General features: G+C 42.8%; 1 protein-coding gene across 1 annotated transcript; it reads right to left on the reverse strand.

Annotated features, from left to right (window-relative positions):
• Positions 1-608: 608 nt before the first annotated feature.
• Positions 609-8,499, reverse strand: znf839 (zinc finger protein 839). Its single transcript, XM_072689713.1, has 7 exons — positions 7,326-8,499; positions 4,378-5,295; positions 3,964-4,155; positions 3,107-3,199; positions 2,555-2,701; positions 2,306-2,425; positions 609-2,133 (listed from the first exon to the last, which is right to left on the reverse strand). Exons 1-7 carry the CDS (start codon positions 8,253-8,255, stop codon positions 1,432-1,434), a joined length of 3,102 nt encoding a protein of 1,033 aa, XP_072545814.1. The 5' UTR covers positions 8,256-8,499; the 3' UTR covers positions 609-1,431.
• Positions 8,500-14,309: the final 5,810 nt, after the last annotated feature.

Consider the following 14,309-nt stretch of genomic DNA (forward strand, 5'->3'; position numbering starts at 1 on the left):
CCAGTGATTGGGACGGCCACCGTAGGGCACGGAATTCATCATCATGTTTGAGATGACTCTTGCTCTGTGACATTAGAAGATTGATAAATGGTGAACATAAGGGATGCACACGACCAGTACCAATACTCAAATAGTGTGCCATGAAAACATTCCCCACACCATTAAACCACCACCTCCACCAACCCAGACTGTTGACACAAGGCAGGTTGGGGTCAATGGATTCAATGGAGCTGTTGATGCCAAATTCTGGCTTTACCTTCTGTGTGCCTCAGCAGAAATCCAGATTCACCAGACTTGGCTCTGTTTTGACCAGTTTTCAACTGTCCAGATGTGACCATTACATGAACCTGATGGCCAATGAAGCTTCTTGGCTGCATGTACAAATTTAGTCTTTCTATTCTCCTTTTGGTTTAACTCTAAAACTCATGTCTGCTGTCGGCCCTCAGCAGCATACAGAATAGTTCTGATGTTATTGGGAGCACAAATGCCTAATAAAAAAACTCTTACTGACATAGTATTTACATTTTTAATAGCTCTTGCTTTTAACGAGAACTATAATCTAGTTATATCAGGCACTTATGTACAGAGTAAAGCCTCAATTCAAAAGCTCACTCGCAAAAATTGTTTTAATGTCATCTGTTCATGTTTTCCCTTGGTATTACAAATGTTGAGATGTTTGAAAAAACACAGTATGCCCAAAGATTATATAAAAAAGTAATAAAATATTTCTTTTTTTAAACGACCATTGAACTGGACAAACTACTATTTAACATGTAACAAACAATGAAACACTTAGAGGTAACCTGGGATCTCAGACACTTAAGACATGGTTTATCCACTTGCTTTCTGGGTGTTTCATAGATCCAAGTCTAACACTGTGCTGCTCATTTTTCTTCCCAAGGAACAGTAGAGCTTATCATAAAGTACATCTAAGTCAAACTCCATTAAACCATCCTCAAACGAGGTTTAATACAGAGTCATGAACCCATAGCAGTTCCTCATTGCTTTAAGCATTTTTCTATTCAAATTCAATTCAACTCAGCATTCAACCTTCCATGCTGTAGTGGAACTTATTTGCCTCTCTGAACTATACACAAATCTCAATTCATGAAACGTAAGTATGTGTACCCCTGCATCCCAACATGTCTGCTCAGGGGGGAGGGGAGAAGTAAAGTGTTTGGCAGCTAGAATAAAGAAATGTGAAGGTAACAAGTCTGTGTCAAAACTCCTAAATTTCACATGTTTAACAAAAGTCTGAACTGAAACAATGGGCTAATCTAGAATAATGATAATACTTTGTTTTTACAAATTTACAAAGAATTGCAATAAAAAGTTCCTTGAAAGAAAGAAAAAAAAAAAGACCACAGCGCAGACACAGCTTGCTTGGAGTGGACAATCAATTACAGATGGGTTTCGGAAGCTGGAACTCCCTTAAGTCGTTCTCTCAGTTTCAATGCCGAGTAGGGCATGGACAGTTTCTAAAGGAACCCCTTCCGGTGCCTCTATATGCATGGTGGTGCCGTCTGGCCCGTTCACAATGACGATACCTTTAGAAGCTAGCTCCTCCGCACTCTGCCTGACAAGTCCTTCTGCGGTCTGAATGAAAACCTCATCAGCCTGGCCAGGTTGCATCACCTGACTGTCAGCAGCTTCTTCCACAGTTTCTACCTCACCCAAGCTGACCACCTCTGAAGGGTCACAACTTCCGTCTTGTAGAACAGTTTCCGAAGGGGCACCCTCATGTTCTGTGTCTGTGGTCAGGGCCTGCTCAAGTTGTTCCATCTGATCTGAAACATCCACAGTTTCTCTGCTGTTTAGATCTTCAGAAACCTGCTTATCGGGTTCTTCGTGAAGTTTTACAGCCTCCAAATCAAGGGGAGCAGCTCCTGTGTCCATAGGCTCTTCTTCTGTCCTTGCTCCCAGGGCTTTCCCAGAGTCTGGTGAGACTTCACCATCAACCGCAGGTCCAGAATTCAAGTTCTCCAGACGAGTCAAAACCACCTGGGGCTCACGCAGTAACGTGGAACCATCTCCAGTGTCATCCTTTTGAATGCCGTTCTGATTAACCGGCGTGTTTTTCTCGACACAGTTCTCCATTTTGAACCTCTTTGCCGGTGGCAACATTTTAGTATTCTGAAAGTCATAAAGAAAACCCAATTAATAACATCCTAATTATACTTTTTTTTATTGGATAGGAAGACAAATCCTGAAAAATACCAAGATTACAGCTTATAAGCAGGTACACGGCTAAACATCTGAGCACATATGCTGTGACTGACTATGTGAAATGAAACCATACGCTCACCTCAATACTCCGTAGGCTCTTCATGGCCTGATTTGGCCTTGCTGTACCTTGTTGTCCCTGAGTGGAGTTCAGGAGTGTCAGTGCACTAGGCAGATCAGCAATACCCAGCGATTTTAAGACCTTTGAAGACAGTTGTTTGTGGGTTTAGAAAAAAAAAAATCAATCATATTAATTAATTAATGAATTCAATAAAGAGTGTTTTATAAGGATCAAATAAAAAGTAAGTCATCTATAGTGTAAGATTCTTACTTCCATGTTGTTCACTTCTAGGGCTGGTCGGGAAGCTGGTGCAATGCTAAAGTGCTCTTCTGCCATCTTCTTCACCTCACTGTGGAATAACTCAAACTCATGATACACACTGGGGAACTGCTGTTTCAATGGCTGGCCCTTTTCTACCTTCAGGGGAAGAAAAGAAAATGTATAAGAACATGTAGTATAATCTTGAAGTTTATGGTCTTATCTTACTTTTGATCAAATAAAACAATGATGACATGACACTGCAAATGTACATTTACATTTTTGGCTTATCCAGAACAACTTACAAGGTAACTCGTATTACAGAGGTGGGCCAGTCTAGTGTTAGGAGTCTTGCCCGAGGACTCTTATTGGTGTAGCACAGCATGGTCACCCAGACCTGGGAATTAAACCCAAGTGGTAGCTTACTGGCAGGTCATGGTGTTATCTGTTGTGCCACACCAACCACTGTTTGTGTGAGTCATACTGTAGATACAGTGGATTACATGCAACACAGCATGACAAGTGTACATGCTTTGCTGAAAGAGTACTTCTTCAGATATTTACCTTCATCAGTACAAACTCCCACACAGTCATGACCTTAGCTAGGCGTGGAAGAACAATCTCCATCAGGTCTTCATCATCATACTGCTGTATAAACTGAAGATATATAACTTGTGAGCAATTTCTCGAGCGATTTTGCTTTACTGTTATATATTATATATCTACAAATATATAGACAGACAAGTTGATTACTGGATGATTTTTCAGACTGCAGACTGGATGACATGAGCTTTAAAATGACATGGATGGGGTTACTTAAAGACTTCAACTAAAATTACACATTACAGCACATTTTCTAGTACTATTCTGCCTTCAAATTATTCCCACATGTTGCTCAAAAAGGCTGCCCCACCATTCAGCTATGCAGATGTTTTTTTTTTATTGTTTTAAAGAGGGAATTAAGTCACACCGAAGTAACAAATATTAACATTTTGAAGAAGAGGACAATGATAACATCGATCTTATGGTAATTACATTTATAATCTTGCACAGTACAATGCAAGCTGAGCTGAGCAGAGAGCAGAGAGATTAAAGGCCTTGCTCAAGGGCCCAACAGGGGCAGCTTAGTGGACCTGGGCATCAAACCCACAACCCTGTAATCAACAAACCGGCTCTTGAACCACTGAGTCACTGTCCATAATTATTTAAATGTTTTTAGATAGATACTTTCTCATTCTAAGTCAGGCCTGACTCTGGACCAGTGTGGATCCTGAACGCTCTCAGCCTACACTAATACTGGGCAGATACTGAGAAGGGGTACATTTGGCCCAGCATTGCCAGCTAAAGAGGCTGAAGGATGTTTTGGGGCACATATTTACACAGATGTTACAGGTGACTGAATAAAGAAGTGTTTTTCTTACCTCCGTCAGCCGAATTCTTCGTCTCTGTTCCACCTGCTCCATGGTAGCTGCCGGGGTAAGGTGCTTAGGGGGCCGGCCTCGACGCCCTCGCTTGGGTTTCCGTCCTAGCCTTTTGGGAAGACTTGCTCTGCCTGATCCTTTAGGCCTCCCAGGTCTGCGTTTTTCTATCTGTCTTGTGGAGTCTGCTTGCACCTGTTGACATGCCCAATTTGATAGATATAGTTCTGATCCTCTTTCTTTCATCTTTAATAGGCATTGTATTACTGTGGTGAGCATTAGTAAAGCTTATTTACGACACTTTGTGGATTGGTCTTTTCAAACAGCCCTGAAGGACAAAGACTCTCTCGATTTTTTTTTGTTTTATCAAAAACACAACATGACTAATTTAAAGAAGAGAAGAAGAGGCATCTTAACTTTTTGAGTGGAGGTGGTTTTCACAGGACTTGTTTTGGTGGCTTCAGCAACAGTCTGTTCCTCTGATGGCTTGGGGTCTTTTTCTGCTGAAGGGCAAGCCTGGCTTTTGTTATGACTGGGATTAAGTCTATAGTGTCTGTTCAAACCAGCCAGGCCTATGTAGGACTTGTCACACATTTCACATTTAAAGGCTTTATTGCGGAGTGTTAACCCATCATCTGCTCCCTTCTTCCTGCCTTCATCACCTTCCTCATCCTCCACACTAATCTCAGAATAGTCATCGGAATCAGACTGATGGCTCTCGGCCAAGTCCTCATTCTTAATGAACTTATAGTCCTTCACCTTGTGCTTAGGCGGGCGGGATACCCGGCCAGAACGAGTTTGAATCTTCTGAGGCTTCTTCTGACGATTCTTGACTTTGGGTTTTTCCTTTTCGACAGCAGGAGTCGACACCTTGGTCACCACTGTGGTGACCTTAGTCGGCGGAGTCAATACCTTAGTGGTTGGGGACGAGACACTAGTGGGAGGAGTTGGAGTCAAAATCAAGGTGGGAGGAGTGGCCACCGCAGCTGGCTTGGCTACAGGACTCTTGGCGGGAGTGGGGCTAGGAGCGACAGCAGGAGCTTGGACTTTCCGTACAATCGGGACTGAAATGCTACTGACCACTGGAGCCGGCTTCTGAAGAAGAAGCTGAATAGGGGGCTCTCCTGGATTCTGTAAAAAGTACTGCTGCTGTCCAGGCACAGGGGTGATGTGGATAATCTGAGGAGTACTGACTGTCCCTACAGTGGAAACTTTCACCAGAGGCTGGCTTACTGGCAGACTCTGCGGCTGGAGGATTGTGATGGGAGCAGGTTGACGCTGTTTGACCTCTTGTTTCGGTGGGGCCTGTACTTGAATGTGGATGGGTTCAGCAGGCTGGAAATATAAATAACAGACAAAAGGCACTGATTGAAAAGTATACTTAGGAAGCATCTAAATCACTGACTCATTCACTTAGCATACACCAGTGGTGCCCCTGTCCTGTGTTCTCTCTGCACTTGCAAACCACTTTAACTTGTAAATGAGCTAATTAGTTGGATCGAGTGTGTTGGAGTGAGGTAAACTCTTCTTAAACTAACAGGCAGTATCACCGGTCCAAGCACACGGGCACTGGACATTTGGTACAAGCACAAAACATTCTGGTGTTATCACTCTGGTTGCCTGTAATCAGTATGCCGATATAATCACTTGGACAACAGCTCCACTGATTTGGAATATCTGAATAAAATGATATCCTGGCTGACTATTAACATGATTTATTACGTACACCATATGCAGTTGATCAGTCAAAACATATCTTTAGTTTAGAATGGCAGACGCTAGGCTAACACAGCTAATAAACACTGGAAATAAACTTCCAGCAATTATCTCTCAGTAAATACACAACAGAACCTTTACTTATTTGCTTTGCATGCTCAAAACGACAGCCCGGTTATTCGGCTACGCAGCACAGTGTTCTAAAGCGTATCAGTTTGTTTGTGCACAACAAATTAAAACCTGGATGTGTTTTGAGTGGGTTGAGCGATATTTTGGGGCATGTGTTTAAAGAGGCAAAATTGCTGCAGTGTTTATTAGCAAAGTTAGCCTAGTATCTCCAGTTCTAATTAAGGAAGTAAACTTCATACCAAACATGTCTTGTCTGATTGACTGAATCTGGGGGAAGTTAATTAGATTTTTTTGGTGAACTATTCTTTCCCCAAGTAAGATGCAAAAAAGAAAATTGAAAATACAATAAAGACGAAAATGAAAAGTTCAGTTCAACAGATCTCACGATTAGGTCTTCAACAAGTGGCATTTACGAACAGTCACTAGCTGGACTTTAATATTGTCTTAACTTGCAAAACTAAGCAAAGAATTACAACTTAGAACCATCATGTATCGCAAACTCTGTTTAGTGCCGAGGTTACTCATGTTAACTTGGCTACTTCGCAAACCGTAGAGGTGGACGACTCTGTGAGAAGGCGGTACTGCTGTTAAAAAGAGAGGACTGACATCCCTGGTTGATTGTGTAGACGTATTTTTTTTTGTTAGTTAAAGTATTTTAGTATTTAAGTTAAAGCTTAAAGGCACCCTAGACTCCGTCTGTTGTGTGTTTCAGTCTCCGATTTATGTATAAATGTACTTTGAAACAGTGTACTTAGATTTTAAAGCATCACCAACTTCATCTTTCAGCCTCTTCTGAGCATCTCCCATGGATGTGTGATCAAAACTGGGCATCCCATAAGAGTACAGAGGTAAAGAGGGGACTGGGCTTATGCTATATGGACATATCTGGGCTCAAAATGTCTGTTTTAACATCAGCTATTATTTTTGATGGCTTATTTTGTAAGAGGGTGGTGTGGCAGGTGCTTCATTGGAGAACTGCTATTTATCTGAACCAAACCAATCTGAGCAATCAGGAATTAGTTCAACATACAAAATATTTGAAATCATATTAAGCACTGTATTGGAAAATGGATGTACTATCCAACATTCCCATACAAAGTAAAACCCACTGAGTACTACTACATTCTGTATATCATCACACTTGTAATTTAGACAGCTGATTAGCGGTCAGCCCACTATGATATTATATTATTACATTATTTTTACCAACGTTTTCTATCATTTTTTTTATTATTATTTTTTTTTTTTACATTTGTCAGTTCCAGGTTTCTTGATTTCTGTAAACAGATATCCAGCCTGTTTAGCAAAAATGATCTGGAGGATGTCCACAAATAACACGGTGTAATGTGTTTGCCATGTCGTCCACCCTTGATTCTCCAATGTCGAGCAAGCCCCCAGAGGTGGGTGTGTCAGAGAAGGGAAACACTACATCGTGGTGGATAAAAGGGCTCCAGGACCAGGGCTGAGGACCACTGATCTAAAGACTAATCCGGAGCAGAGCCTATCTAGAGATATCTTACCTTCGGCTGGATCAGAGCCCCGTTCTGAGACTGCTGCAGGGCGACCTGTTTGGCGGCGGTCTGCAGCTGCTGCGCCGCGTTCTGCACGATGGTGAAGGGCTGCGGCTGCAGGGTGGCGGTCAGCTGGCCTCCGGAGATCAGGCTCCCCGTTTCGAGCGTTATAAAAGAGGTGGGCTGAGCAGCGACAGTCCTCTGCTGTATTTTGGGGGCTTGCGTCGTGGCAGGACGGCTCGCTTCAGCTTGAGCCATGACTTGGGACTTGTTCACGTGGTCTATAACCTGTTGCACGTCCACCGGCGTTATGGTAGCGGTTTTCACCGTGGTAGCCGGCGAGGGGGCGGCAGCAGCGGCGGAGGCAGAGGCCGCGGGTTTGGCTGTCTGGGGCTGCTCGAAGATGCGAGCAGCCTCGCTGCCCGTTACCTGGACCAGCTGCTGCTTCGATAACTGCTCGATTAGCTGCTGCTGCTCCTCTGCCGTCAGACCCGAGCTCTCCACGAAGCTGCCGTCAGGCTGAACGTAAATGATGGTGGTGGCGGGAGCCAGGGCGTTCAAAAACTCGCCGCTCACGGTCGCGCATTCTGAGGCCTCAGCTTCGTCCGCATTATCGGACGTCTGGACGTACGACGTTAAGACTTCTGTACCCAAAATGTGGCCAATGACCTCCTGACAGCCGCCGTCCACATCTTTGGCATCGGCTGCTGAGCCGCTGTGCACCAGCTCGGGCAGGCCTCGCTGGCCGTCGCCTTCGCTAACGGTAACGGTCGAACTGCAAACCGTAACGTCGCAGGGTTCGCTTCGGTCCTCGCCTTCAGCTGTTGATACAACAGTGGCTGAAGCTCTAGTTTGAGACGGAGTCCCGCTGAGGGACTCGCCCCCTGTCTCAGCAGCGCTGGCTGCAGTGTTATTGCTCTCGTCTTCGTTGTCCGCCATTTTGAGTATGGAGGCTAACTCGCTGCTCCGCTACAGTCGGAGTCTGAGAGGAGGGTGAAGAGGAGCGGTCGACCAGGACGACTCTCAGTCAGAGCTGACTGCGGTTTAACGTCGAGATTGAGCCCTCAAGTGAAAGATCTGCTCAATAGCATCCTAAACTCGTTCAGCTGTGAATGCGATAATCCCAAAGCGTGTGGTGCTGTGAGACGAGCGGGGAGACAGAGACCCTCCATCCATGCTACGACGTCGAGCGGCGGGGCTGGACAACAACAAACGCCGTCATTTCCGCCGTCAGTTCGATTCAGTTTAGCGAACCGATTCTTTCCCAGTGTCGATCCAATACAACTCAGCGGTCGGTGCTGCGGCTGGGTATTTGGACTAAACTTATGCTCTTCGTTTTGATCTAATGGCAGTGTGGACTACAGTTTAGTCTGCTCTGCCGCCAAATTTAGTGAGGAAAAGGATTCATTCAACTAATTCGGACGCGTTCCGACTAAACGACTCATTGATTCACAAGCCAGGGCAGCTTTAGTACTTAAGTAGCTAACTAAAGTACTGAAAAGGTCTACAGGGTTTGTAGCTACAGATCTGTGTGTGTAGAGGTGAGATCTACCACCAAGTTGCAAATAATTTCTGGAAGCAGGAACAATCAATTTTGTTGATGTGGACCTTCAATGGTTTGATAGGTGCCTGAAACAGAGAGAAAAGATATAGGAGCTATGTGGATGCACGTTCTAGCCAGTTCTACCAACATAACTATAAAAAAATTATATATATATAATAATAAAAAATATATAATAATAAAAAAAAAATGGCCATCGATCAAGCAGAGAGATTCAGCCGTTCAGGTGCGCTCCGATTAAGCGACTCATTGATTCACATGTCAGCGTAACTTTATTCTGATCTCCTCCAGCACAATAAAATACTCTCAGCCAACAGGTCTGATGTCCGCAACCCTTGCAGACATGCACATAAAGCATGAACACAAAAAACACGCTCTATATTTGAGAAAAGATACTATTAGATAATCATGCCTGACCCTGTACGTAATTTGCGCTCGCACGTTCCACCTGCTATATCTGAATGCGCAACGTGAGCTGTGAATACGAGCAGCGTAGACCGAGCGCAGGAACACACTGTGGGAAATCTGTGGATCACATCATGCTAATATGACAATAATGGAGAACAATTCCTGGGTCCAAACCTCACCCAAACAGACGAGAGCCCATTTCTTCTTCAGGAACAGCTCTTTAAGCTTTATTTATTCATATATATATATATATAGTGGCAGCTCTTTTTTAAATGTTTATGTTTCTAGGGTTTCTAAAATTATTTCATTATTAAAGACAGGAAGGTTGCCAGGACTTTTATATATTTATTTAAATACTTATTTGTACATAAACTAGTACTGAGATGGTCTAAATGGTTGATGCATGTGACTTTTAGAGAGGCAGTTTAGAGGCAGCATCCACTACAACCAGTTCCAAACAGCCTCTGGAGGCAACATCAACACAAGCACCTCCAGGGTTTGCTGAATGCCAGGAGAACCATACCTGCCCAAAAGCATAGTATCAGCTAGAACGATAAATGGCATTATAAGATACAAACGAATTATGTTAAATAATTAACAATATTAATATAATCCAATATTACAATGTTAATATAATATTAATATAATCCAGGTCCATAATGATCTGGACAGTTGCACAATTTTTGGAATGTTGGCTCTATCTGTACACCGCCTCAATGGACTGGAAACGCAGTAGTCAAGTCAGTAGATTTTCAGCTTTCAAATGGGTTTAACAAAAATATTACATAAACTTTTTAGGAATTTCAACCAATTTTACACAGTCCTTTCATTTTCACAGGCTCAAAAAGAACTGGACAGACTACTGTAGTTGTTACTACATGATTATTTTAAAATATTTGAATGCCTTTTAAAATATTCAATGACTGCCTGAAGTCTACATCACATGGAAATCACCAAGTGCTGGGGTTTGCACAAATGTAAATCCAACACTTGGAATTGACATCAACCCTTTTTATCACCTTAATTTGTCATGAAATAATGAGAAAACAGACCACCCCTGACCGTAACACTGCTTATCAGTTAATTGTCCAATTACATTTGAGCCTATGTAAAAATGTCTGTAATTCCTAAATGGTTAAATCCAACATTTTTGTTAACCCCCTTGAATTAACGCCATAAAAATCTACACTTTAATAACTTCATTTCAAATCCATTGAGGTTACCAGAATAACTGTATCATTGTCCAAATACTTATAAAGGTGCACGTATTTGTCACTGTACAGCGAAATGTGTCCTCCGCATTCAACCCATCTGGTAGTGAACACACACACACACACACACACACACACACACACACACACACACACACACACACACACACCCAGAGCGGTGGGCAGCCAACTCCAGCGCCCGGGGAGCAGAGAGGATAAAGGGCCTTGCTCAAGGGCCCAACAGTGGCAGCTTGCCGAGCCCGGGAATCGAACCCACAACCCTGTTATCGATAGCCCGGCGCTCTAACCGCTGAGCCACCACTGCCCACTGAACCTGACATAGAACCTGACTTAGTGTACCTTAGGGCTGCCTTCTTTGGAGTGTCAGAGCTGCCTGTGTTCAACACCATTCAGGGTTACTGACTATCCAGTCAACATTTTCGATGCAAGCTTCTTGATTCTTTCAGTTTTACTACTACTAAACTGAATGCACTACTAAACTGCAATGTCACTGCTCTGTTTGCATGTTTATGAGTAGTGGGCTGGAATTGGGTGTACAGAGTGTGCAGTAGAGACGTTGGTAAACTCCAGAAGGCCTCAGTGATCAGTGTGTTCATTGAAAGTGTGCAGAGTGTGTGTCAGAGTATGCAGTGGAGGGGTTGGTAAACTCCAGAAGGCCTCAGTGATCAGTGTGTTCATTGAAAGTGTGCAGAGTGTGTGTCAAAGTATGCAGTGGAGGGGTTGGTAAACTCCAGAAGGCCTCAGTGATCAGAGTGTTCATTGAAAGTGTGCAGAGTGTGTGTCAAAGTATGCAGTGGAGGGGTTGGTAAACTCCAGAAGGCCTCAGTGATCAGAGTGGGGTGTGGAGGGGTTGGTAAACTCCAGAAGGCCTCAGTGATCAGAGTGGGGTGTGGAGGGGTTGGTAAACTCCAGAAGGCCACAGTACTCAGGGTAGGGTGTGGTTGGTAAACTGCAAAAACTCCAGAGAGGCCTGTCAGGGTGTGCAGTTCAGTGATTGGTAAAACTCCAGATGGCTTGCAAGGATAAGAGTGTGCAGTAGAGGGGTTGGTTAACTCCAGAAAGCCTGCAGTAAACAAGGTGTGCAAAGGTGTGTAAAGGTGTTGGTAAAAATCTAGGGAGGCAGGCATTGATCAGAGTGTGCAGTGGGGGGTTGGTAAGCTCCACACAGCCTGCTCAGCATCATGACAGTTGGTGTACCAGCAGATGGCAGGATACTACCAGAGTGTAGGTTTGATCCAATTGGTGCCTTTATGCTGTGAAGCACTAGATTCAACACATCCTCACATCACAGTTGTAGCTGCTAGACCACACAGACTGAGAATTTGATACCAGACAATAGGGGTCATCACAGGTCAGACTGTATAGCTAATATTAGGGCTTGTGTAGATATCATCTTTAATGGGGAAAAGAGGCTTTGTATGGGTTTAGAATGACCTTCTGAAATTGCAAAAGGACCTTCACCGCTCTTATATAATACAACCTTTAAGTTGTCCTTAATTATAGTGTCTAAACCAGGAGAAAAATAAGGCAAGTTGTGTACTATGCTTTAAACATTGTCTAATAATGTTCTATTATAGTTTATCTTCTTTATCTGATGAATCAAATGAATCAAATTCATATTTCCAACATAATGTCATGACACTTCTGATTGCTTTATTTTAGGTAAAAATTCCAGACTTCTTGTAGCATGCCCACATCCCAAGCAACTTGGTCTCTGACAAATTGCATCGCTTCTATTTATCTGTCGATCAAAAGATAATGTAGATTTTGCACTTAGAAAATGATCTTATCTCTGTCTCAGTCCTAATAATCTTTGCATCATGGATTCGTCGAGCTTGCCACAGTCTATGCCAGCATTAGTGAATTTGCGGGATTAGCTGAAGTCGCTTTGCACTAATGCTGAACTCCTCTTAGAGTGAATAGATGAAACCTGAGGAAACGTGATCTCAAAGAGAAGAACTGCAAATCCCCACAAAACAGCTTAACCACGCTCTCTTTCATAGAGCAGTATACTGCACAGATGCTATAGACATTATAGGACGCGGTTGAAGGAATTACATTCATAATCTTGCATTTTTTTTTGAAAGGGCTTGCTCTAAAAACAGTGTTTCACTGTGTCAGAAATAGGGGAAATAAATAATCCAGCATCTAACGCAAGAATTCCCAAACTTGTATAATCATAAATAGGGATATGTTGGAAAATGGGATAGAGGTGGAACATATTTTGTTGCCTTATAAGCCAGGCTTAATCACACCAGATGTCAACAAATTAATTACACTGACACTAAGTAAATTAAATTAAATTAGGACTGAATTAACAGTGTGTATCAATAATCTGTTGACAGGCCTCGATAATAAGGGCAGGATAGGATCAGCAACCCAGATGTGTGTGTATGTGGGGTGGAGGGGTGGAGGAAAGAAATCCTTGTGGGATTCGTAATTAACAGACAGCTCTAATCAACATGTCCATTTCAGCAAATTTTTTTCTTTTACTGGAAAAGGAGAATGATATATTTACAGTGCCTAGAGAGAGTTGTGCAGCTAATGCTGAAAGTATGCTTCCAGAGCTGTCAGCTAACGCTGGGAAGTAGACTAGTTATACTCTACTGATGCCTTCATTGTACATTCCTCATTAGCTACAAATAGAGCTTCTGTCACAGACAAGGAGCATTACCTTGATTTGATTTGAGATAGACAGATAGGTAGATTGAACAATAGCTAAAAGGATGGATGGATGGATGGCAATCTGTCTAGCTAGCTGCTGATCCGGCTAGACTGGAAGAACTCGAGGACCTTCTACAATACATATGAGAATATACACTTGGGTTGGGAAATGTTGGAAAAGAGGGGTTTGGGCATTGGTGGATCCATAAAGGATAAAAGCATGCATCGGCATAGGATTGTCTGCAAGCACGAGCGGTGGCGTCTGTAATTTAGGCTGAGAGCACCTTATCTGGGGCTGTTTTTATGCTCTCTCCCATATGTCTGTGATGCACTGGCCCTGCTGCTTAATCTGGCCAGATTGAGGCCTCTCAACTGTGGCGGATTACAGCCGCTGTTACAGAGCTTTGTGCTGTCGCTCAGCCTACATACGGAGGAAGAGTGCACTTCAGGCCTGATGGAGCAAACCACTGAAAATGCTGCGACTAGAACGCCTCTGCTTTTTTCATTATCTTACTACAGCCGATGTTATTTAGTTAACAAATTAATTGGACATGATTTACTAGGAGTAGAAAGATTCATAAAATTCAGAATTGGATTAGATACAGTACAGAGGTGTTTTTGATTGATTACTTTTTTATATAATACAAAAAGAAGAGGAGCTAAAAATGTGCCACACTGTCGTATGTAAATGTTGCCATTTTAGTTTTTTCAGAGGATTCAGAATTAAATTAAAATATGATATTTAAAACAAAAGCAGTGTTTTTTAAATCATGGTTCTGATCATTTTTCAGATCAGCAGAAAAGAAAAACTGTAGACAAATGTAAGACAGTAATTTTAGCTTTTGGCTTGAAAATATTTTTTATCATGGCAAGTCCTGTGTCCATTTGAGACTCCCACTCCTCACACTAATAGAACTCTGCTCTCCACTCACACACTAGAGTGATGTGGTTGTGTGGCCATGTTGCCTTCTGCCTCTGGTGGGTCAGTGTTCACAAACCATGTTTTTTTTTGTCCACATGCCCCATTCACTGGACAGCTGCTTAGTCTGTATGTTTTCACTGCAGCTCTTAGTCAAGATTTAGAGAATAATTACCATGAAAAGTAACAGAGGCAGTAAAACTGTATTC

This window comes from Salminus brasiliensis, chromosome 10 (genome assembly GCF_030463535.1).
Source record: "Salminus brasiliensis chromosome 10, fSalBra1.hap2, whole genome shotgun sequence".
Classification (NCBI taxonomy): Eukaryota; Metazoa; Chordata; class Actinopteri; order Characiformes; family Bryconidae; genus Salminus; species Salminus brasiliensis.